Consider the following 25,594-nt stretch of genomic DNA (forward strand, 5'->3'; position numbering starts at 1 on the left):
GGGTATCATACTTCTTAAACTCATAAGTCTATTAACACTGATTGTGAATTATATTTCTTAATATATAAGCTGATTTTAACACCAGTAAAATTATTTCTAAGTTAATAAAAGGTCAAAGGTCATTTTACAACAAGAGAGATACTTAAACCAGAAAACTGCAATATACTAGAACCAAACTGCCTTAGAATAATCCTCCTCCTTTTCTTCTGTGAAAGTTTCTATGAAATAATCGAATACTGTTTAAATTGAAGCTAACAAAAAGATTTCACTTCAACATTTGACTTCTGGATTTAAAACAATTTCTCGTTACAGATGTTGCAAAAGCCAAAGTAGCAGGTATGTATCATCACGTTTGAATAGGCACTTTTTTTTACTTTTAAAAAAAATACTTACACATCCACAAATAGTACATAATCTTTACTGTCTTCTGGAATTCTACGGGAATGTCTACAGAAAAGTCCTGATAGAAACAGGGACCTACTGGAAAGTTCTCAGGAAGAGGTGGCCAGTTATTTTTTCTACCTGCAAAACAGAAAAAAAAAAGAAGAGCTTTATAATACAGTTTTAATCTCTATATACTAGAAAGAGATAGGCATTTGGACTTGTTCAGATTGTTTTATGCATGAGTTTCACAAGCTATGGAAAACTTGGGCTACCAAAACCCAAGAGTTTTATCAGCAATCCTCACACAATACTGAAAATAAACTTCAGAAAAAAAATACAATGACATGCAGACAGATCAAGGAAAGTACAACAGTTTATCTATGTAAATGACTAACCAGGCATCTGACAGTTCCTGTAAAGTAATGAGAAATGATAATTTTTCACAAAACAAGCAGATATGGTCACAAAAACAATTTCTCAGAGTTCCTTGATTTTTAAATGCACATTTCCCTAAATTCTCACCATACTCACGTACTTCATTGAACACAAGGACTGGGGACTGAAAAGCATTCTTCATTCTCAGAATCCTCAAATTTTTAACACCAGGCTATCTCTAACACTTTGAACTAGTTCCCAATATAGTTTACAGTCAAAGTTTTACCTAAAAGCCTATAAAACTCAAGAAAGGCAGCTATTGAAATAGTCTAAACTACTTTTTTGTCACAAGAAGATGCCCTACAGCGTCACTGTATTTTGATACAGTTGTGTGACAGAGTGAGGACACCACAAAGGACACAGCATCAGACACTTGGATTTTCTGTATGCTGATCTGCTCACAGCCTAGAATATACATTCTGCCAAACACAAGCTGTACCAAGCACAGACTCAGAGATTCAACTGAGATAATAACTCCAACAAACCTTTACCATAGCATTTCAAATTCTGGATGCAAGAGATATATTAATCACCATGTTCCAAAAGTGAAGCTGAACTAGAGACTAACCTAAAGGCACTTTTATTTGAAATTCTGACAAGGTTTTGCTTGCAATTTCTATCTTCAACCATATCTTTACTAGCAGTTCATCTGGTAAGAACAGAAAACTTGCGAAGCTTACATACTTGCATTATTTCTTATTTGTTTCCCCACTTAAACAAGATGAAACTGTCAGTTCTGTCCAAACAGGTCCAAAGCACTGAGTATCTGTTAAGTTTTCTGCCTCTTCTACTGAAATTTTTACCAAGCCTTTCAGAGCAGGGTATTGGCAGAGGGAGCATACAGAACGTAATCAAGTAATATTCCCATCCATATTAAAAACTACTTTGGGATTTCTGATGTGAAAAACATCTGACAATAATTCAGATCTTCATTCCACAGTGTATGGGTATTTCTCTCAGGGCTGATAGTTTCAAGACAGAGTTATGGAAAAATTTAGGTATCTTGTAATAATTCAAGTTATTATATAAGAACTGTATTTCATGCGCTTTCTCGCTGCTGTGGTACAGATTTAAAAATTTTCAACTAAGACTGAAAGACAGCTTGGTGAGAAGGTTTGAGATCAAAAACCAAGTGGTCTTTTTCTAAGTATACTTTGGATACTCGTATTCCAAGATTGTATCTCGATAAGCAAAGAGCTAGCTAGCTCAGTGTTACTTCATTCAACACAAGTTATCACCTCAAGGCCTATTAGCATAATGTCAATGGCATGCCTACACTATGAATGCAGACACCCCCAAACTAGCTTCATGCAAGCACAGAAAGGGATTTTCAGGTATGCCCAAATGAACTAGCTGAAACAGGAAGCAGCACACTTTAATCAGCTCAAATGCAGTGCTGCATAGGACCTGAGCAGAGAAGACCAAAGCCATCAAGCTGAGCTGACCCACCAGCTTGAAGATCTTTGCACTGTAGTCAATTGTGTATGTATCTATGTATCTACACAATAGTGTCCTAGATGTGCAGCCAGCATCTTAAATTGAATGCAAATAGCTAGAGTGTTGCAAAAGACCCTGTCCTCCAGTCAAGACAACTCTACAGTGTTTCCAAAGGAGTTCAAATGAGTGTGTAGAAGGAGAAAAAAAAAAAGAAAAAAAAAAAAGAGTATTTTTCTCCTCAGTCGCAATATACAATTCCTGATTTGCAGCATCTTTTACACAGTCATTTGGTAAAAAACTAGTATATTCTTTAAAGCTTTAAGAGCTCTCTCTTCTCTGTTCAGCACTCCTAAAGAATCCTTTAGATTCTTCATGGATTCTTCAAGCAAGCAGTTTGATGTAAACAACTGCAACCTAATAACAAATACCCATTTTTAGAAATATCCTGAAACATGCATGGGGTATCAGAGTTATGTTCCCTAAGATATAGATGAACAAAACTGTCCCTAAAGCCTGGAAGAGAAAAGTAATCAATCCAGACAATCAATGTAAGTTAGTGGTAAGTTAGTGAAATTAGATGAAGGGCAATGTATGGAGAAGGAAATCAAAAAACAACCAAAAAAATCATTATCTGGCAGAAGAGGTACAGAGATTTAATAGAGAGATTGAAAAGAACAAATACTGAGAAAATAAAAATGGTTTAATGAAGGGACGATACCACCATGAATCTTCTCCTTAGACAAAGAATAGCAATTCCCCATTCCCAGATTCTAGCAAATAACTGGCATATGACTGCTCTCTACAGCCTCCTCAGGAGGGGAAGTGGAGAGGGAGGCGCTGATCTCTTCTCCCTGGTATCCAGTGATAGGACACATGGTTCAAAGCTGCGCCGGAGAGGTTTAGACTGGACATGAGGAAGCATTTCTTTATGAGAGGATGGTCAAACACTGCAACAAACCTAGAGAGGTGGTCAATGCCCCAAGCCTGTCAATGTTTAAGAGGCATTTGGACAATGCCCTTAATAACATGCATGCTTTAACTTTTGGTCAGCCCTGAATTGGTCAGGCAGTTGAACTAAATGGTCATTGTAGGTCTCTTCCAACTGAAAATATTCCACTCTATTCTATTCTATTCCATTCCATTCTATAAAATTCCCTGAGAAATTTAATTACTAAGCAATTATGCAATATGGAATTGTACCACTGTATATTAAAAAACTGAGCACATGTGGAAATAAACCAGTCAGAATTCTAGATACAAGTGAAAAGACCAGACAAAGTCAACCTTGCACACAGCATTTCGTGTTTTGTTTTAGTTTTTTTCCTAACTTCAATCTGAAGTTCTTCCTTTTGAAAAGGAATATTCCCATAGATCCACTTCTAGCAAAGTATCTTCAGTTAAGAGGATGTAAATCTTCTCATTTGTGAAAACTGCTGTACAAAAAATGATGGTTTTGCACAGCACACAGTTTGTGACAAAAGGAGATACTGATCTTGACTATGGGTTCCAAAGTGTCATATGAAAAATGAATAAAATATTAATAATAGAATAGATCTTTCTGCTATTTGCATAGAATACTATATACCAAAAGATAAGAAAATGCTTCAAAACAGGGAAGTTCTCCTACAGCTATAAATACTGACAGAAGAGAAATCAAAGAGATGCTACTTATGAAGTTACTTTTACTTATTCTCAAAATGCTCCATTTCTATTCAATAGTATTACTTAGATATTAACCTAGAATAAAAATAGCTGATAGCAGGCAGTAACATGTAACATAGGCCACATTTAAAATTTTTACAGTGAAAATCTGCACAGGGCAGGACAGTTTTTATTCACTGTATGCATTGTCTCAAGGGAGATAAACTTTCTTTCCCTGTAGAGATTATATAACCCCCTCTTTGACCTCTGTTTCACAACATCACTGTAAAACTAAAACTTTCTAAGAAAAAGTGAAATTTCTGCACTTTAAAGGAGTTATTTTTTCATGCATACCCCCCTGCTGATTGAGACTCTGCATTTCCCTTTCTCTGCGATCTAGTTCAGCTGCTTTTCTCTCCAGTTCTTCTTGACGCTTTAGCAGTTCTGCCTGGGCCAAGGCATGCTCCTAAACAAAACAAGCATCATTAGGTATTGATAAAAAATACAAACACAAAATAAATATTCCAAGTCTGTTTTCTATAATTAAGCAACTCCAGTTATGGATGAAGACTGACCTAATATTGCATTAATTCATATATTAACCAATTACTTAAAGACAGTATTAATTTTCATAAATCATTAGGAAAGCAATGCTTATTTATAAAAGACATACTCCAGAAGTGTATTTAAATAATTTTAATTAAAAGGAACCTAGTACGTGAAAGTTACAGACAAACCTTTGCAATTTGTGTGTAAGCAGGTGATTCTTCTGTTGGTTTCATTATTGCTGGCTGGGTACTGGGTACATTAGGTATTTTCACATTTCCTGGAGGAGGCTAAGAAAACAAGAGACAATTATAGGGAAACAGTTTCCTATTCTAATAAACATCTTTTCATTAACTCTGTAAGAACCAAGCTAGTTGTTTTAAAGGAAGTGTTACTGATAAACTGAAAATTTGATATGCTGCCTGCTATATTTATAACCTTCAGGAAAAAGAAGTTAACTATATTCTGTGGTGCAGCTTTCTACTTACTTGGTTTTACACTGCACTACTTGTCATAAACATACATTGAATTTTAGGGATCAGTAGATAGAATTTTAATTCTGTTCAGACATGAATATCACTAGGGACAACTACTGTTTAAGTGAATTGCAGGATTTAACAGTGATCTATTCGTATTCTGAAACACAATGCCATTTATTACACAGAATCACAGAATGACAGGGGTTGGAAGGGACCTCTGGAGATCATCTAGTCCAACCCCCCCCACCAGAGCAGGTTCACCTACAGCAGATAAGCAATGTGTTCCAGAGCTTTCTACTTAACAAAAGCTTGTATCATCTGGCTAATTAGAGAAGCAATGTACCATATTAAATTTTCAAATTCAAGATCCATAATCTATTGCTTAACTATTCCACCAGTATGTACCATAGTATCTAATTTCAAGTACCACTGGCAATTCGTTCACTTGGTCACTAACTATAAGACTACAGCTTAGAAGAGGCCTTTAGTAGCTCAGTTTTTTTCTTTTTTTTTTTATCCTCTCCTCCTTATTCCCATTTGTCATCTTCTCCACATCTCTCTATCATACATAATGTTAACCAGTAGCTATCAAACGAAGGAAAAAGCTACTGCCTAGATTAAAGTTATCAACTGAACTTTACCAAAGCAGATCAGTATAGCACTACTATGATGTTATTTTATTCTTAAATATGCTGGGGGAGAAACTACAATTCTTTCTTTGTGTAAAGCTTGCAACATGAAAGACTTCCCCGTTCTGTGATCTTGTAAGACAGAGAACCACTTGTTCCTAGTAAGACTGAAATCCTGAAATCAAGAACAAAAATACTGTGAGAAGTATGATGTTTTCAATACAAAAGCACCTTAAAACAAAGCAGGAATCAACTCAGTACCACTAACATGGCAAATTATGACTTGGCCCAGATTACCTGCATCTTTTCTAACCATCTTTTGAAATGCACAAATGCAATACACTGAGAAGAAAACATCAGGCCTGAGTAAACGCCACCTCTGTGTGGGATATTGCAGCATATCTCAGCAGTATCAGCTGATTCCAGCATTTCAAAATTGTCTTTCCACCTCATACATCAGCTCCTAAGAGAATACTGAGATACCAGAGAGATCTCATTTCCCAGAAATGCTTGGTGATTTAAGCTTTTCATCCAAAGAAAGATTACTCAGTGCTGGGTCCTGCACTTGGGTCACAACCGCATGGTAACACTACAGGCTTGGGGAAGACTGGCTGGAAAGCTGCCCTGCAGAAAAGGACCTGGGGTTGTTGGTTGGCAACCGCCTGAATATGAGCCAGCAGCGTGCCCAGGTGGCCAAGAAGGCCAACGGCATCCTGGCCTGTATCAGAAATAGTGTGGCCAGCAGGAGTAGGGAAGTGATTGTCCCCCTGTACTTGGCACTGGTGAGGCTGCACCTCGAATCCTGTGTTCAGTTTTGGGCCCCTCACTACAAGAAAGATATACAGGTGCTGGAGAGTGTCCAGAGAAGGGCGACGAAGCTGGTGAGGGGTCTGGAGACCAAGTCTTATGATGAGCGGCTGAGGGAACTTGGGTGGTTTAGTCTGGAAAAAAGGAGGCTGAGGGGAGACCTTATCACTCTCTACAACTACCTGAAAGGAGGCTGTAGTCAGGTGGGTGTCAAGTGATAGGACAAGAGGAAACAGCCTCAAGTAGTGCCAGGGGAGGTTTAGATTGGATATTAGGACAGGGTTGTCAAGCATTGGAACACGGTGCCCAGGGAAGCGGGAGTCACCATCCCTGGTGTAGACGTGGTGCTTAGAGACATGGTTTAGGAGTGGACTTAGCAGTGTTAGGTAAACAGTTGGACTCAATCTTAAGGGTCTTTTCCAACCCAAATGATTCTAGGAAGCTGGTTAAAGACGGTTAATACTGCTATTCCTTATGTTGGCGCGTTCTGTGATAAGGAAAAAGGCCTGTATGAGAACTACAAAAACCAGACAACCATCAGGATCATTTTCTGCTTCAAACATAAGATACAAAACCTGCACCAGAGTAACAAAAAGCTACTGAACAAAAACTCTTACGCATTATGCATTGTAGGCTAGAGAAATGCTACAAAAGCAAAAAAAAAAAAAAAAAGTCTGATTATTGTAGCTCTGTGGCTAAAGTAATAATAGCTTTGAAAGCATAACTGATACACAGTAGTCCTCCCGTAATACTGTAAAAAGTAGTAATAGCATTACCTGTAATAGTGTAAAAAGGTGGATTGTCAGGCTAGAAAATATTTGAACAATGAATTCAAAATATTTATCCTTGAAAGATGCTTTGTCCAAACAGCCTGCTGTGCTGCTAATGACTGGAACATGCATATATGCTTATGAATAAAGGAACCAATCAGAAAGCTCACTAGAGCTACATAATCAAAGATGTTAGCCAACAGCATATATGATATATGACATTAATATAAGATACTGATTATGTACAAGATCCTTCTGAATCAGATTTCTACATTGTTTAGGTTCCACTATATGCTAGCTGGCCATCTATACGGTGTTAGACTTGCTGTCTACTGTGCAGGTAATGACAATAGTGTAAAAGACCCAGTGTCTAGATAAAAGCCTGTGCTCCCTGGAAGAAATGAGACTACACCAGTGATTTGTAGCAGGGGCTGTGCAACCTGGAATCCTAGGAAAGTCGAGATGGGCTGGAGGACAAAAGCTGTTAAGGGATGTTACAAAGGCTACCACTTTCAGAAGACTCTGAGACCTGGGGACTCCTCCTTTCTGACTGCTGAAGCCCAGTCCAGCACACCCTGAGAGCTTCTGAGGCCTCCCCATTCCAGGCTGATGGAGGCAGCTACTGTTTTCCTGTTTCCAGGTTCAGCTAGTAGCAAGTTGACTGCCTATCCCAGGGATGCACACAAATACACACACACCAAGGACACTAGGGTGGCCAGCTACACAAGCTGCCACAGGCAGGGCACTGCCTTTAACAACACCCACACATAACACTATCAGAACTACATAGAACATAGGTGCACAGAGTCATATCCCATTCCTCCCCTCCAGCCAATCAGCACTGAAGTTTACCATTGAAAGCACATGCCTCACTCTAGATTTACAAGCACAGTTGCAGATCCGTCAGATATGAGCAGTGGGCCCTCAGCCTGTCTGATATACCTGCCTGGATCTGGAACTCTCTTAACTGGTATACAGCTTTTCTCCTGTTCAGCAGTTAGCCCAGCCTGACGTTCACTAGAAGAGTCATGCACTTGTACAGTGTCATAAGCAACCTCCACACTTGCAGTTCCCTCAAACACCTGCACAGGCTCTCAGCTTGCCATATATCCAAGTTCAGACCCCAGACTCCCTTACTCACTTTTGGCTCAGACTGAGTCTTCCCAAAGAGAGGTTTTCCTCCTGTTTGCCAGCTAGTCCAGCTTGAAGTTTGCTAATGAATTACATATACATACACAGAGGGAAAACACACTGGTCCCTTCAGTTGCTTGCCCCTACTTGCCCAGTAAAGAACTTGTACCTTCCAGCCTCCTAATTTCTTGAATCCTTTTAAGAGCTTTTTCTACAGTCAGCGTGACAGCTGTTACTTTTCCTTCCTCTGGTATGAAGTCAGCTGAGGTACATTCTAGTTCACGCTTTAGCAACTTTCCATCTTCGTTTTCTTAACACTCAGCTGACTGCCTATTTCCAGCAAGTGATCACTTCTCTGAAGCCTATTCTATTGAGAATTCAAGTTTAAGACACTTCCCCTGTAAAGAAACAATTTAGCTTTTTCCTACATCATTATCTTCCATTAGTATTCTTACAACCTTAAAGGTGGCAGAAGCTTCCTGCTTCCAGGAAAGAAAGTTTCCCAAGTTGTTCTACACGTTTCTCCGCAGAGCTTTGAGCTTGCTTTACAGTTTCACGCTTAGCTTCCACTTTTCTAAAGGCTGTCTTACCCCAATAGCACACTTGACAAAGCAGCAAAAAGCCAGCACAGTTAGTCTCTCTTATGATGCATCTAAAGCAGCTGTTTTTGAGCTACAGTAAGTCTACACCTTTCATGAATGTTACTGTGTGTTCAGTATCACTTATGAGCTATTTAATATCACTTGATGGAATTAGTGCATGATGTTAGAAAAACTAGAGAGAAGAGCTTGTAAGGGAGTTGGAGGTAGTAAGGAAAGGCAAGAAAAATCATGTATCTGCTTCAACATCCGGTGTTAATTTTTGCTGCGTATCACTCCAGAATTTCTGATCAGTTGATATATGTATTAAGAATATAATCCCAGCAGAAGTTGCATTCCAGCCATTGTATTCACAGGATACAACCAGGTGCTGAAATATAGTAGCATTTCCTCATTAAGTACAGAAAAAGCCATCCACATTTTTGTATATTACTGTGTTTTCATAATTACTTAGCTTCATAATGTGTGCACAGGGGAACAAAGTGTCAGTGCTCAAATCTACCTCAAAAGGTACGAAGTTCAATATTGCTTTAATGTGTACAAATTTTCTCCCTACAGTGGCAAACAGCATCTCTGCAGTTCTCCCTTGTTGCCTGTCCTTGCTTCCAATATCCATGCACTCTCCTTTTCCACCTAAGTTCTAGAAGAAGATCTCTGCTCAGCCAAGCAGGTCTTGTGCACCACTTGCTTGACTTCTGACACTTTGGAATTGCCCGCTCCTGTGCTCTTAAGAGATGGTTCTTAAAAAGTGACCAGCATGCAACCATTTTAAACTCAGGTTGCACTGAGTCTTGCTATTAAACTGAAGTACTCAATTTTTATAACCCTAATCAAAGCTGAGAAGAAAAAAAAAACCCACAGCTACTTAACATGAAACAAACAACAATATCCAGCTGCCTCGGAAAATCATGCAGCTACCAAAAATCCCAACAAAAAAACGCAAAACATAGCTGTACAGTTTGGGATTTTCCTAGAAGCAAGAAGTACTGAAGTTAAATCAAAGATTGTACATCTTCAAGCTCTAGCATTGTGCAGCAGATCTGGACAACTGCAGGGACTTCAATAAAGTTCAACCAACATACAAGTTTATCTATTATTGGACTGACGTAGGTAGTAAGGAAAGGGTACAGGAAAAAAAGAAGAAAAAGAAAATGTTAGTTGTGATAACATTTTGTCGGAAACCACTTAACGTCTTCTTTTGTCCTAAAATTATATTTCCCAGTATTCAGCCATCACTGGGAAAACAAAAGTTCACTAAAAATGCTTACAAAGCAAACAAACAAGAACCAAGGAGAATAGAGGTTAAGCATACTAAGCCTTAATGCAAACAAGGTACTCAAAACAAGTGTTGCTTCATACGTGCAATTAAAACATACTGAATAAAAGTCAAAGAAATAATAATTTATTGGCTTGGTAGACAAAACAGTAAGGCAGACAGTTCTTTGTACAGTTATTAAAAAGGCAATACAAAGCACAAGTCTAGAAGTTATTGTCTCATCAATTTACAAATATAGAGTAAGCACAGGTTTGCTCTACTTGCCATCTCTGAAGTTAGCTCAATTAAGAATTATGCTAACTTCATAAAAAAGGCTGCAAAACAATTCCAGTAAAAATATTTATTGGAATGTTAGCTAGCATACATTATGTTTCTTACATTCTGAAATGGAGATGTATTTCCAAGCTGTTGTATCGAAAAATTGTCTGAAATGGCCTAAGTGCTATTGTACATGATGGATGAAGTCTAAAATTGGAGGCATTCTGGAAAGCAATAGCTCAGATTTAGGTTTTTGAAAGGTTGGCAAGGGACATACATTTAATACAGACAAAAACCATACATAGTAAATGTAAATCTTATTGGGGAAATACTATTACCAAGTGGTCAGATTAGAGCTAGTTATAGGAGCAACTGATTTGCTATTTAGAACCAAGAGCAAACATCCACTTTTTAAGGTCACCTCAAATGTTTTATCAGCACAAAAGTTGCAAGTGGGAGAGCGACACCTGGTCCATAACTATCAAAATCCTGAAGATGTCAAACTAGGTAACTGCAGGAACTAGTTTTGATATTTTCAGGTTTTGGTATTTTTATTGACATAGGATTTCTAGGAATAAAAATTGCTGAGGCATCTTTGAAGGAAATCAGTGAATCTGGCACTTGCCAGGTAACTCCTTTAACCTTGACAAACATTTTAGGCAGATTATACCAGAGCATCCCCAAAACTTCTGGGCCTTCTTTTGTCTCAGAAGTAAATAAGCAAACATACACTTCTCAGGTGGCTTCAGGGAGGTAGAAGTCAAGTCTCTTCCTTCCCATCTCAAATTTAACAGTCCAATCCATCGTTCTCGAACCTGGAAGACTTGGCCGCATGTCAGGCATAATGAAAATTTGAAAACAAGACTTGATCTGTGTTTCTTACCACAGCAGAATGTCACAGTCATCCTGTAAAAATTCTTTCATTTCCTAATTTCAAACTTACTGGACCAAAGCCTGTCTTACTCACGTATCAGGATAAAGCTGTAGAATTCTGCCATAATTAATACATAATTTACTAAGTATAAGAAATGAAACATATATTTTGAATCCCTTATGGATCAGCATGCACATAAGGTTGTTGGGAAAAGACGATGATGCTTTTATTACACAGCATGTTACTTCTTGGAACACAGCAAACTGATTAGGTATTATGGGGGAAGAAACTGCAAGAACTGCCAAGCACTGGAACAGGTTGCCCAGCGAGGCTGCAGGATCTCCATCCTTGCATATATTCAAAACTCCCCAGGACAAGATGCCGAGCAATGCAATTTAGTGACCAACTTTGAATATTGGGGACAGAAAAAGATGACCTCCAGAGGTCCTTTGCAACCTACAACTTGGCATTTATTTTGTCATACCTGTCTGCCCATGTGCTGTTGGTTGCCTGCCCAAGTGCTATTGATGGCTTAGGGATTTGGGTATGGAAGAGAGATACCCAACTGAATTACAGCTTGCGTAGGATTGATGAGACAGTCACAGCAAGACTAATTATGCAGACTTGTATTGTGAGGACTGCACTAACCTTCAGCCATCACTGGATAATATCATATCATATCATGATATACCACCCACATTTGGACAGAGGAACTAAGTCAACTTTTTTTACAGATACTTTACTTCATAGATCCATGGTCTTTGACCTTCACTGACACATTACAGTAACGTAGACGTATCTTGAAATTCAACCAGCCCCACTCTACAACACCCCTTTCTGTTCCTACCCCGAATGGTACTTCTGGGATAGATTTTTATTTTATGCCTTGCTCTCACAGCTGCACTGGGTGAAGAAGCAAATTATTATGACCTCTCTTGAAGAGAAGAGGTTGGATGGAGATAAATGCTCAAAAGTTCTCTCTTGAATAGATTTCCCCATGTGGGTGAAGCAGTTTATTTACTGGGGGCAGGGGGAAGACTTCCAGAAGAAGCCAGGTGTGGATGAGCAATCCAGTTTCCTGTAAACACTTGACTGGTTTTGGATGCAAGAAGGAGGGGAGCTGCCCAGGAATTTACTGAAAAAAAAAAAATCCATTGAACTATGTCTCTTAAAAACAAAAACCCTCAACTCTACTAATGATTTTTTCCAAATTTTTCATGTAGCAATTTGGAAGTGATTGCTATATGCATTATTGTGTCTATACATGTTATACGTATATACATAGAGTACTCAGAGGAGTTCAACATGCATTACCAAAACTTGCAGAAGCACGAAGATATTAACGGCCTTCTTTAACAGTAGTTTCATTAAATGATGAAGCAGAAATACTAGTTGTCTAATCTCATCTGTTTCTTGTTGATTTCAGAAACATGACAGAAGACACGAAGTCATCTCCATGGTGACTGTTAGAGCTGGAGACAAAACCACTGAAGCTGCAGGCCATGATATTTAATCTGACATTTATACCATGCACTGAAAACTTTGTTTGGTTTAACAATCAAAAATAAGATAGGCTTTGAAATTTGGTATGAAGGAAAAAAAAAAAAAATGTCCCCTGATATCTCATGTTAGATATCAAGGTGGTGATGCTTGAGACCTATGGCATCTCCTGTGCCCATTCACTTTCCTCATTATGTCTTACATGTTATTTTCCTACCAACTTTCCCACTGCAGATGTGAAGGATAAGTTGACTAGAAAAGGTGAATGCACTGAAATACTAAAAAATAAATGTAAATAATTAGAATAAGGAACACTGAGAAAGACTAGTATTTACTTTTTTTTTCTGTCCTATCCTGATAACCAAGAAAGAACTGATAGAAAGCATCTCCCTTGACAAAGGGAGAACACAACTGAGCTAAGATAACGAATGTCAGTATTCAGAGTTTGAAGTCACTTTCTCACAAAGAAACATCCTTGTCTGGATTTGCAATGGAGAAATATTTTTGCAGTCTGCATGCTTTATTAACTTGAATTTGGAGGAAAGGGGGAAAGAATGTTAATGCTGTGTTAATGTTATAGACTGCAAGATACCATCTTACCACTACCACTAGAAATTTGGATTTCTAATTGAAGCATACCATTCTCAGCCTCCTTAAAAACTACAACTACACATTGTTATTCATAGTGAAACAAACATCATTTTAAGTCTTACAGACCAGTGATTCTCAAACTAAAGAGCACAGAAATCTCCTGGAAATGTTTTGTTACCACCAGCTTGTATCCTTTCTGCTCATGAGCACCATTTATGGTTTTCAAATGTTAGAAGTAGGATTACCTGCACAAAACTGTTCAAGATGACTCAGGTTCCCAACAAAGGTAGAACAAGAAAGAGCAGCAAATCAAAGCCCCCAGAAACTATCTGCATGTTTTTGCTCTGAGCAGCACACAAAATGCAGAGTAATTTCTATCCCTACCCTGATGGACATTGTAATCCTCCAAGTCTAAAATTCACAGACCCTGCTTTTACCTCTGTTCATCCAATCTTTAAAGGCATTCACTTCCACTGTCTCTTCCCTTACTCCTGTTGCATACATTTATTTGTACACGCATAATATGCCCTTCTCTTGAATACAATTGGTAGGAAAAGAGAGGTGAGCACATGGAATTGTGACTATATCCTCAGGTACCTAAGCATATTCCTGCAAATGCATATAATTACAGAATAAATACTTACATAGTCAGCATCCACAAGATACAGAGAGAGGAAGGGGAGTATCATCTAAAGGTTGATTATTACTGCACTCTTAGCTGAATATACACTTTATTCTTTCAGTCTTGCTTTCTTGCAAGAAAACCTGTGAAAGTTCTTTTCCTCTACAGAAAGATAACTGCTCATTCAATAGACAGTTTTTATTAATTTAGTAACATCCCATAGATTATTAATTGAATCACAGTGCATGAACATAGCACATATTCAGTAGATCTGAACACTGACAAAGATTTCCTCCCTTCTCCCAATTTTTCTACATAAGTGACATCTGTAATGAGCAATTAGAATTTTTCATACATGCACAGCTGACTGTTCAAAGTCAGATAACCTTAGCCACATACTTCAGTTTTCCCAGAGAGTTGCATGTTAAAATATGTATGTAAGTAATAAAGTCAGAGTAGCTCTAGATTTTTTTTTTTTTAAACACGACTTACTTGTTTTATAACTTATGGTCAATACAAAGCAATTTTGAAACTCTTCAAGCTTCAGAAAGATAAATCGAACATAATTCATGGCATTGTGAGTTAGGAGAAAAAAAAATTAGAGACATTTAATATTGTTGCTGGTTGTAAATATTCTGCCTTAAACGGCTGATCCAAGACGTACTCAGAAACAAGCTTTTCCCAGTCTAGCATTTTAACACTGTATGAAACCTTACTGTTGCACTGCAAAGACTCCAATACCAACAGTCCCTATCAGTACTACCAGATTTGCCACAGGAAATAAATCTACATTTGAAAAATACAGTATTTGCATGTTTCTAAATTGTACTGACAGATAGTAATCATGCCTACGTTTTGCTAATCTTGCACAAGATCTTCACTATCAAAAGTAAGCACTGAAAAAATGCTGTTACAGTATGAATTTACTACCCACTCCTTGTATTCCCCCCCAGGTGAAAATAAGCACAAGGTGAATTAAAACGATACAATTAGAGGCAAAACCCAGCTGCGCTTCTTGGACATAAATTATTCCTGATACTACAGCACAACTACTCATAGCCTGTGGACTGTTACTTAAATGCAATGTTTTCCTTATTCTGAGCAGCACTTGGAAATCAAAAGCAAGACACTGGGGAAGTGTGCCATACTCACAAGCTTTAAAGCAAGTCAAATTCAGAAACTGTACGGACAGACTACCAGAAGTCTGACTGAACAGGGGGGAAACTCAATTCTTTTGGCGCCCTTTCAGAGAGCCATTCCTCCTTAATAGGTCAAAGCTCACTTAAGCCAACCTACCCACCGAATCCTCCAAATACTTTACGGGACTATCTATCCTTACACATCTTCCATTACCTCTAGCTAGCCTGTTGCATGTTTTACAACATCAGCCTCAAACTCTGAAAACAATACCTCACAAATCTTACCTAAAAAGATTAACAGCATGATTAAGAAATAAATGTGCTTACTGTTCTTGAATCGGAGAAAGGATTATACTCATCAAGTCCTGGAGGAACATTTCTTGTCACCTGTGTAACAGAAGGATCCTAGAAGACAAAACAGTTCTGTAAATGTATGCACATGTATATAAGCAACAAGTCAAACATACATCATTATATCATATAAAACTCAGCTTTTGTTTCAGTCTAAAAAAGATTTGTTTTCACTGAAAAGCCTGTAAACATCCACCTCTGTCTCCAAAATTACATAATTCCATTCTGAGGTTCTTATAAACCTAGATTAACACAGTCTAAAAGAAACTCCATCTGTCATACATTTAATTTACAGGGAAAAAAGCTCTCAACAGAGAAGGGAAGAAAACTGTATCCTGCTACATTGACCACTGGACTTCATGACTATAGACCCAAAAAGTGCAACAGAAGAAAAGAGCTTTCTGTAAAAGACTGCTTGAGGTTTAGCTTGAGAAAGCAATTTCAGGAATGAAATATTTCTCTGTGCTAGAGACAGGCAGGCTCGGTTCTGCAGTGCCCACTACCATAGACCACACTAACTTTGTATGAAGAAAAACTGTACTTATTCCATGTGATGCCTGATTCCACTATGTTGTTTCTGTGCCTTAATTTAAGGTTTTTGCATCTTCGGAACATAAGAATGCATGAAAGGGAATTTTTCTTGAAAATTAATAAATCCACTTATTCGTATGGTTAGTTACATCTATATTTACATAAATGCACAAAACACATGTACAATATTTTATATGTACATCAAATATACAAAATAGCTGAAATTATACTATTTACTTATTTATCACGTTATGTATAGATATATATTTTTTAATTTCAACAGGCTAGTTCAACATTAGAAAACAAAATGGAGTTGATAAAACTCTGGGAAAAAGATAAGTATTTACATTTATATACATTTACAATCATATCTCCTTTAAAGACAGCTATATTTAAAACCTCTACATGAAATATTGGCCTTAAAAAAATATGGCAAGTGACTTAATCTACACCGCCTACACTAACCCCACAGGGCACAGGATCAGGCCCAGCCAACACAGGTTCAGGAAAGGCAGGTCCTGCTTGACCAACCTGATCTCCTTCTATGACCAGGTGACCCGCCAGGTGGATGAGGGAAAGGCTGTGGATGTTGTCTGTCTGGACTTTAGTAAAGCCTTCCACACTGTCTCCCACAGTATTCTCCTGGAGAAGCTGGTGGCTCGTGGCTTAGACAGGTACACTCTTTGCTGGGTAAAAAACTGGCTGGACGGCTGAGCCCAGACAGTCGTGGTGAATGGAGTCAAATGCAGTTGGTGGCCGGTCACAAGTGGAGTCCCCCAGGGCTCAGTTTTGGGACCATTTTTTGTTTAATGTCTTTATTGATCATCTGGATGAGGGGACTGAGTGCTCCCTCAGCAAGTTTGCAGATGACACCAAGTAGGGTGGCAGCATTCATCTGCTCGAGGGTAGGAAGACTCTGCAGAAGGATCTGGACAGGCTGGATCGATGGGCCCAGGCCAATTGGATGAAGTTCAAGAAGGCCAAGTGCCGGGTCCTGCACTTGGGTCACAACAACCCCATGCAATGCTACAGGCTTGGGGACGAGTGGCTGGAAAGCTGCCCTGCAGAAAAGGACCTGGGATGCTGGTTGACAGTCGGCTGAATACGAGCCAGCAGCGTGCCCAGGTGGCCAAGAAGGCCAACGGCATCCTGGCCTGTATCAGAAATAGTGTAGCCAGCAGGAGTAGGGAGGTGATCGTGCCCCTGTACTCGGTGCTGGTGAGGCCGCACCTCGAATACGGTGTTTGGTTTTGGGTCCCTCACTACAAGAAGGACATTGAGGTGCTGGAGCGTGTCCAGAGAAGGGCAACAAAGCTGGTGAAGGGTCTGGAGCACAAGTCTTATGAGGCTGAGGGAACTGGGGTTGTTCAGTCTGGAGAAGAGGAGGCTGAGGGGAGACCTTATCGCTCTCTACAATTACCTGAAAGGAGGTTGCAGAGAAGTGGGTGTTGGTCTCTTCTCCCAAGTGACTAGCGACAGGACAAGAGGAAATGGCCTCAAGTTGTGCCAGGGGAGGATCAGACTGGATATTAGGAAAAGTTTCTTTACTGAGAGAGTGGTGAAGCACTGGAACAGGCTGCCCAAGGAAGTGGTGGAGTCACCATCACTGGAGGCGTTCAAGGAACATGCGTATGAGGCATTGCGGGACATAGTTTAGTGGGCATGGTGGTGTTGGGTTGATGGTTGGACTTAATGATCTTACAGGTCTTTTCCAACCTTAGTGATTCTGTGATTAAGTAAATGTACAAACTATTAAGGTGCTGAAAAATAAAAATCTAGATTCTTAGAATCAGCATCTATTACAGCATTAGCTTAGTCTTGACAGCAGTAACTTTATCTACAGACGCAGAAACAGTATTTTCTTAATGGCTGCAGTCAACTTATTCTGCACTGTTTCTTTTTTCCTAGATGTGAATATCTATCAATTCTAAAATCCTGAAGGATACAGCAAATGAGAACAAGTCTGTTTTTTCCTTTAGCCATGGTCACAAATTTATTAATATGAGGCAATTAAAAAAAATTTTACTACAAAAAAGTTGAAGACAAGAAAATCATTGCTTCAAAAATTAAAAAAAGATTATACATTGCGTATTTTAATCAAGTTCATGTGTATAAGCATGCATAAAAACTACCCTTCTGGTCACATAAAATGCTACCACTTTTCGCTAAAGCATACATTTAGCTGCAAAGCAATATTTTAATGGTGACTGAACAAGAATCACCTTTTTATAAATGTATACAAAACAATTTTACATGCAATTCAAAATCAGCTTTCCTACATTTGACTTATACCATAATTAACGATTTCAATAAAGCCACCCTAGTGACAGTCTCCTCCACAAATTTGCCGTATTTTCTAGTTACCATCCTAGACTTGAATGCACTGTTCCAACTAAAATGTCATCAGGTCTTACATAAACTGATGGACTAATTCATTGTAACATGTTCTTTCATTAAATGACTGGCACAAAATATTGTGCAGATGAACAACAAAAACAAGGGAAAGTGTGTGTGTGGGGGGAGAATGTTTGTTGTCAAAATTCAACGAATCATTTGAAACACTGAATAAAAAGATCATAAAAAATAAGGAAAGAATTAAATCTGACATTGAATTAGGCATTAGTTTACTAGACTTGTCAGTACAAGATCAAAAAAGATGAACTTAAACCAAAGTTAATACAAATAAAACAATTTCATAATTAATTATACAGGATGGCAGAAAGTTGTATACAGCTGAGAACTTTTAACTTACTGTAGTGGGTCCACCCTTCCCAGCAGCTAAGCCCCCACCTAGTCACTTGTTCACTGCCCTCCCCACTGGGATGAGGGAGAGAATCAGAAGGGCAAAAGCAAGTAAAACTTGTGGGTGGTGAGAAAAAGGCAGTTTAATAAGGGGGGAGGAGGGGTAGAGGGGGGGAAAAAAAAAAAAGCAACAAAACCCCAGAAGTGATGCAAAGGCAATCACTCACCACCTCCCACCAGAAGACATATGCCCGGCCAGCCTCTGAGCAATGGATACCGTGGAACATCCCCACCAGCAATACCAGCATCACCAATGTTATTGCTGAGCATGATGCTAATCGGTATGGACTATCTCTTTGGTCAGTCAGGGTCAACTGTCCTGCCTGTGCCCCCTCCCAACCTCTTCCACAACCCCAGCCTACTCCCGGGGGAAGCAGAGTGCAAAACAGAGAAGGCCTTGGTGCTGTGCAAGCCCTGTTCAGTAACAGCTGAAACACTGGTGCCTTACCAGCTCTGTTTTGGTCACAAATCTGAAACACAGAACCATAGGGACTGCTATAAAAGAAATTAACTGCATCCTAGCCAGACCCAGTACACCTATTCTAGCCTCTACATGTTAGTGTGAATTAACAGAGCGTAAAATAATGTATTCTTTGTTCACGCTTTCAGTACAGTACCCCTTCCACAAATGCTCTCATATCATTCCCTCTTCCACACATAAAAATGTTCAAGAATTGTGATAAATGACTCAACCCCAAATAGGATTGCAATTAAAGTTTACAACTTATTAAACGAATAGAGGCAAGCAAACAGCGCTGGGTGCGCCGGGAGTCTCTGCTCCACCAAGACGCACACCGTACAGTTCTTGTTTTCGGTTTATATTTCTCTTGCTGCTACATATTCATAGGAAAGGTTGGTCTTTGTAAATGAATTAGGTGTCGTCCCCCCCCCATATGTGACGTGTAGCATGATTTGGGTGGAGAGACGAGTGCTATAGTCATATATGTTTAGCATGACCTCTATAATCTTCATTAGCATATGCAGGGGTGTCAGCTGTAATATGCATTTCACAGGTAATGAAGCAAAGGTCAGTTATTGGACATGAAGCCTTTTCGAAGAACAAAGGACCTCTCACATTCCTGTTATTTTACTGTCTTTGCTGACCACAAGCAGGGCTATCCTGCCCCCACAGGGCCCCCTCCTTATCTGCACCCTGTGTTAGCCGGGTGAGTCTCCACTCCCCCGGGTCGCACAAGAGATAGCAAGGGCAGTCTTAACAGCTCTTTGTGCACAGGAATCCCACCTCATTATCCAAATTCCACATTATCCACCCCATGACTATAGTCACTCGGATCGAAATCCAAATCACACTCGCATAAAATCACTTTTGGGGGTATCCCTCACATTAGACTTCTTTTGCTTAATACTATGCGGTTAGCAACAAAACCAGTTTTGGAATATTTGTCAGGCAACCCTTGCAAGATACAAGAACTATATACATTAACCACTCTGTGTTTCTTAGGCTTATGGGAACTATATACATTAACCACTCTGTGTTTCTTAGGCTTATGGTTAACAAGGGTATGTAGGACAGAAAGTCACATTTCATCATGCGGCCCTAGCATTGTTCCATATTGACACGAATCAGATGAACACATTTCACAAGAATAGACACATAATGAAACTACTGATAGCTAACCATCAGCCACATAGTTAAACAGTATGTCTACGTATTAAAAATCGAATACCACTTAGCACTTTAAGTTAAATTAGCTGTTTAAAAAGTACTTTTCAACACTAAACTTCTGTGTTTGAAGAGTGCACTACTAACCAAATAACTCAGCCCTATTGTGCCCATGAAGGACAATAAATGTAATTATTTTAATAACCAGAATATCAGACTCATGAGATAGCCACTGAATAGCAGCAGATTTCCAAAAAGCAGGAAAGAGTGGTCAAGTCAAATTCAGAAGAGCAATCTATATTTAAAAATACAATATGCAAACAATAATAAATATCTGATGAAAGAAAGCCTTTTTTCTCTGAGTGTTTTAGAGAAGACCGGGGGAAAAAAGGTTTCTCAGATCTCTTCACACAGCTATTGTGACGTTCTAACACTGACAAAGAATAGGAAACATATGCTGAGCCAAACAAGCTTACTACATCAAAAGTCTTAGTACTAAAAGTAAGTTGTATGCTTAGATACACACAGTGAGTAGAGCAAGAAGGCCTCCATCAGAAGCCCATTCTCATTTTGAAATAACAATTGCTATACTTCTGCCAAATATTGCTATTGTTTGCCAAAGTAGCAGCAGCTCTGAAAAAACCTGAATAACTCAGAGGACGTTCAATATCAGCTCTATTTCAGAAAAGTTTCATTACCTAGTAAAAAAAAAAATAGTTGTATTGAAATACACAAATTGAACCCCACCATGACAAGTAGCATTCAAATTCTGCTCTCAGAAAACCTCAATTACAGTGTCTGGACTTCAAAAGAAGTTCATGGCCTGATTCATTCCACAAGCAGAACGACATAAGGAGAAGTAAACCCGAGATCACAGGAAAAGAAAAGTAACCTCACAGTTGAAGGAGGCAAGTGCTAGCCTGGAGTTCCACATCTCTCCTATACTAGTTCACTGCGATCTTCTCTAATGCTAGAACTATCCTCAGCATGGAAAGAAACAAGCTCTTTGTAGTCTGGGTGCCCAGGTGTAGGCTGATAGACTTCAAATTGTTCTGAATACCTACAGTGCATCAAACAACTGATGCCAACAGGAGCTGCACTTCGTATTTCAAAACGCTACCTACAGTATTTCTGAAGAGATTAGACCTGACATCCCAAGGAACACAAAGAATTCCTTTGAATCATTTACCTTACACTCATTGCATCTTATTTTAAAAATGGAGCAAATGCCAGCTTGTCTGTGAGAAAAAACTGTGAAGCGCTCATACTCACTGCTGCAGAATAATGAAACATTGAACTTAGAAGTTAATCAGGGTTTGAATAACAAACACGAACAATAAATGTTGTGCAGGACTACATACTCAAAAGAAAAAGGGGCATTTAAATGAATGCTATCAAATTTCTATGTTGCATGACACGTATATTCTAGTGGTTACAAACAGTGAAAACTTTAATATTCTATAGGAATAAGTAAATCTTGGCTGGCACAACTTATTTTTCCATATTTTATATTCCACCCAGATAAGAGAGTTAAAATGCATTATTTTTAGTTATTTTTATTTTTTAATAGTAAGAACAGAAAAAAGCCACAAAGACAAGTTCCAATTGGTGATAATATACAGACACCAACATGAAGCAGCAGCATGGCTGGAACCACCAAATATCCAGAGACCTCAACTTGCTGCATGATTCCAGTGATTAAAAATTGGGTTACCATCTGCAAATACAGAAGACTAGGAATTTATGGGACAGACTTTAAATATCTGATGTCAGCCACTTAACGCAGCAACTGTAAAATGCCCAGTCCAATCTCAGACTGAGAAAGCTAAGTCCTGGTGGACCAGTACTTCTGCCCAAACTGGATCTGCCCTTGCACTAACTCCTTGCCACAACCTGATTTTCCTCAGCCACCCTGCCAGCCCCAGTCCCTGCTCCTTTGAGTGCTGATTCCTGTAATTCTCATCTTGTCCAACTCCTTGTTCCCTCCTTCCAAATTACACTTCCTTCTCCAGCCTTATCTCACCCAAACTCTTGCCAGTTCAGCCCCCTGACTTTTTGATCTTTTTGTAACTATTAGTGATACCAAACATGGAACAAAATTTAAGAACAGGCCATTTTTCATAGTCAGCTACTGAAGCTATTGGTGCATTTAAGTCACACACAGTGATTTCAGATTACATTTTCAAGATCTGAATTAGTTCAGGAGACCAGAGTTTTAAGAAACCAGCACAACTTTATTTGAATTAGTTCAGGAGACTAGAGTTTTAAGAAACCAGCACAATTTTATTAACTGTTTTCCATCTAATCTTTCATTTTACCTGCTTCTTGTAGTCTCTCTCCTATAATGTCAATCTCAAAAGCAAAGATTAGCATCACACTCTTTGAATCACTAGGAGTTAGGTACAAGAAGCACCCCAGTATTTACATCAAGAATGGCAAAGTCAAAAAAAACCCCCACAAAAACACACAAAACAAAACCAGAAAACACAACAGATTTGTATCTCACATTGACAAGAGCACCTATAGCACTACTAAAAACGTCTCCTGTGCCAGCTTAACAAATTATGCTCACATCACTCAGATATAGATAAAATTAACTGAATACCCAGTTATCACAGAGGTGTACAAACACAATTAATTACAAGTGAGAATGTTTAAAATGGAGCAGAACAACCCATTCTAAGCAAGTTTTTACAGCTTTTTAAAAAACAAATTAAAAGGAACAGAGACCTCTGTTGTCTAGGAGACCACAACTAGTCATCAGCTACCAGGTTTCATTAATACAGAAGAGATTAGCAAATTAAAGGCTGAAGAAGTAGATACATCTGTAATGATTCTTTGTATTACTGTTCACTGGGAAAGGGCCCAGCATTGTTCCATCGTAAGTAAGATGCTCTGATAGCATACATAACCCAAAAATACTCTGAAAAACACCATCAGCTAAGTTTACATTGTTAATTGTGATTTTGATTTCTTTTAAGTGAAGATAAAGTGGTGAACTGGGAATCGAGCCCTCCAAACTGTCCTTCAGGTTGTTAAAACAAGTTTTCACTTTTGAGGTGCTCCCATTCTTCTACCAAAAAGGCCAAAGCATTTATCTTATGCACAAATAATTTAACATGGAATGAAAGAGAAAAAAACAGGCTAAAAATATAACAATGACAATATGTGCTTGTGTTGCCTTTTTTTCCTAAGTGGAACTAAATAAGTGACATCAGTGCTCTACACAGGACATTTAAATTTACTTCAGTATTTTTCAGTTTGCTCCCCAGGACTAGCAGGGAAGTATAAGCAACATCTTATTGCAGAGGTCAAGAAACAGGGTTTATAAACACTCATTCTAAACACTGATTTAGACAGGGATTGTAATGGTTTTACAACACATCAGCAATTGAAAACAAGCATTTCAAATAAAAATCATATAACATAAGTATACAAAAAAAAATTGTTGGAAAGAGGAACAGGGAAAAATGCATAAGGTACTTTTAAAAGGAAAAGAACATGGGGAGCAAAGGTTAACTACTACGGAAATGAGATAATAAGGTAAAGTTTTAACACTGATTGACAAGGGCAAGTAAGCAAGACAACTAAGTATCTTCCAAGACTTGGATACCAGGACTATTGTACATCAAAAGAATACCATAATCATGTTGTTTGAAAAAAGCAGGAAACTGAAATGCTGCACTTAGAAGTGACAGAATTTTTTTCTCCTTTTTCCCTTTTTTAAATTTACATGGAATTCATAGGACAGCACCAAATATCTGAGTAAACTAACAGAAGTATACCTGATTAGTCCTAAGAAAGACAGACTAAGGAGAAACAATATCCTATGAACACAAAAATGGATTTTAAAGGAAGAGGATTAATTATTTTTAGTGAATGAAATCAGAAAAAGAAAACATGGAAAACACCTTACCAGTCATGAAGCTCCTTAAGTACAGCCAAGGGAAGAATATGCTACTGAAGACGACTGTAGAAATCTTCATTTTTGACCTTAGTTCTACATTAAGTTCAAGGGCTAAGAATGATCTCTTAATGACTGGAGTAGTTGTAATCCAAGCTGAGAAAACAGTTCTCCTCATCACAAAAACCCTCAGAAGATTAAGTCTCTTTATATTACCAGTAATTCACTGTATCAATCCTATCACCTCCCTCATCAGTCACTGGAAACCATTCAGCTCTGCCACCATACAATTTTTCTCTCTTACTTCAAGATCCCCACAGATAACTTTATCCAACCTAACTGCTTTCTTTACCAGTCACTGACATCAACCAGCCTTCCCTTTGCCGATTTCTTTGGCATTTACTGTTCCATAACCACTGTCACCTAGCTATGCATTTTCCCTGTTGCTTTTTGTGCTTGGAAGGAAGTTTCCAGAAAGCAAAAGAGGCACAAGCTGAATCTTACCCTCCAAACTACTCAACACACTCAGCAAGATGTTATTGCTTCAAAAAACTCTGACTGTACATAGAATAGAATCAGAAGCCAGAGTTCTACCAGGACTGAATCCAGACTGGTGAATCCACCCTGGGGAAATCATGAGATTAGATACACAAATCTAGCAAAGTCAGTCTTGACCAACTAGGATTTCTTATCCCTCCCACTCCTACTGAAAGGCTTTGTTTTGCTACATGAGAAGGAAAAGCTCTTTTCATTTCAAGTTAAGCTCTCCATTGATTATCACAACTTATTCCCTATACCCACTTCATATGAGCCTTTTCTAAATGTGAGTAACACTAATTGTACACTTTTCAGTAAGAATTCATCCTGAGGTTTGGGTTGGGTTTTTTGGTTTGGTGTCTTTTTTTCTTTTTATAGTAACAGTTGTACTTCCTGGTCTCTGTTGAGTACTTCCTAAGATTACAACACTGGCTCAGAAAATTAAGCAAAAATGCAACGAAAAATGCCTGAAACTATGTTTTTGGTTTCTTGATCAAAGAGGGAACTATTCAGCCCACTTTTCATAAATGAGTTCTGGAAAGCCATCAAAGCTATTGCTGTTTCAGTTGAAACTCTCTGTATGATATACTTTGCTTCAGTATGTCCTCATGAGCATTTTTCAGGAAAGATTTCTGGCAAAGCTTAGCTTTTGAGAACAAAATTGGGAGAAAAAAATTTATTTGGCCAGCAATGGATATCAAAGCTTTTTTCCTCCTGTGTTAACTGT

The 25,594-nt window shown here is 38.5% G+C and overlaps 1 protein-coding gene across 2 annotated transcripts in view; it reads right to left on the reverse strand.

Moving 5' to 3' along the window:
- The window catches only part of SCAMP1 (secretory carrier membrane protein 1), a 47,076-nt gene that overhangs the window by 14,213 nt on the left and 7,269 nt on the right, over positions 1–25,594 (reverse strand). Inside the window, exons 2-5 of one of the 2 annotated variants that reach the window (XM_059833297.1) lie at positions 15,446–15,523; positions 4,635–4,733; positions 4,252–4,363; positions 394–522 (exon numbers count right to left, since the gene is read on the reverse strand). In XM_059833297.1, the coding sequence (XP_059689280.1) occupies positions 394–522; positions 4,252–4,363; positions 4,635–4,733; positions 15,446–15,523 (418 nt within the window). The remainder of the gene's footprint in view (positions 1–393; positions 523–4,251; positions 4,364–4,634; positions 4,734–15,445; positions 15,524–25,594) is intronic. The other variant, XM_059833298.1, reaches the window with a different exon arrangement.

Source organism: Gavia stellata, chromosome Z (assembly GCF_030936135.1).
Source record: "Gavia stellata isolate bGavSte3 chromosome Z, bGavSte3.hap2, whole genome shotgun sequence".
NCBI classification, from domain to species: domain Eukaryota; kingdom Metazoa; phylum Chordata; class Aves; order Gaviiformes; family Gaviidae; genus Gavia; species Gavia stellata.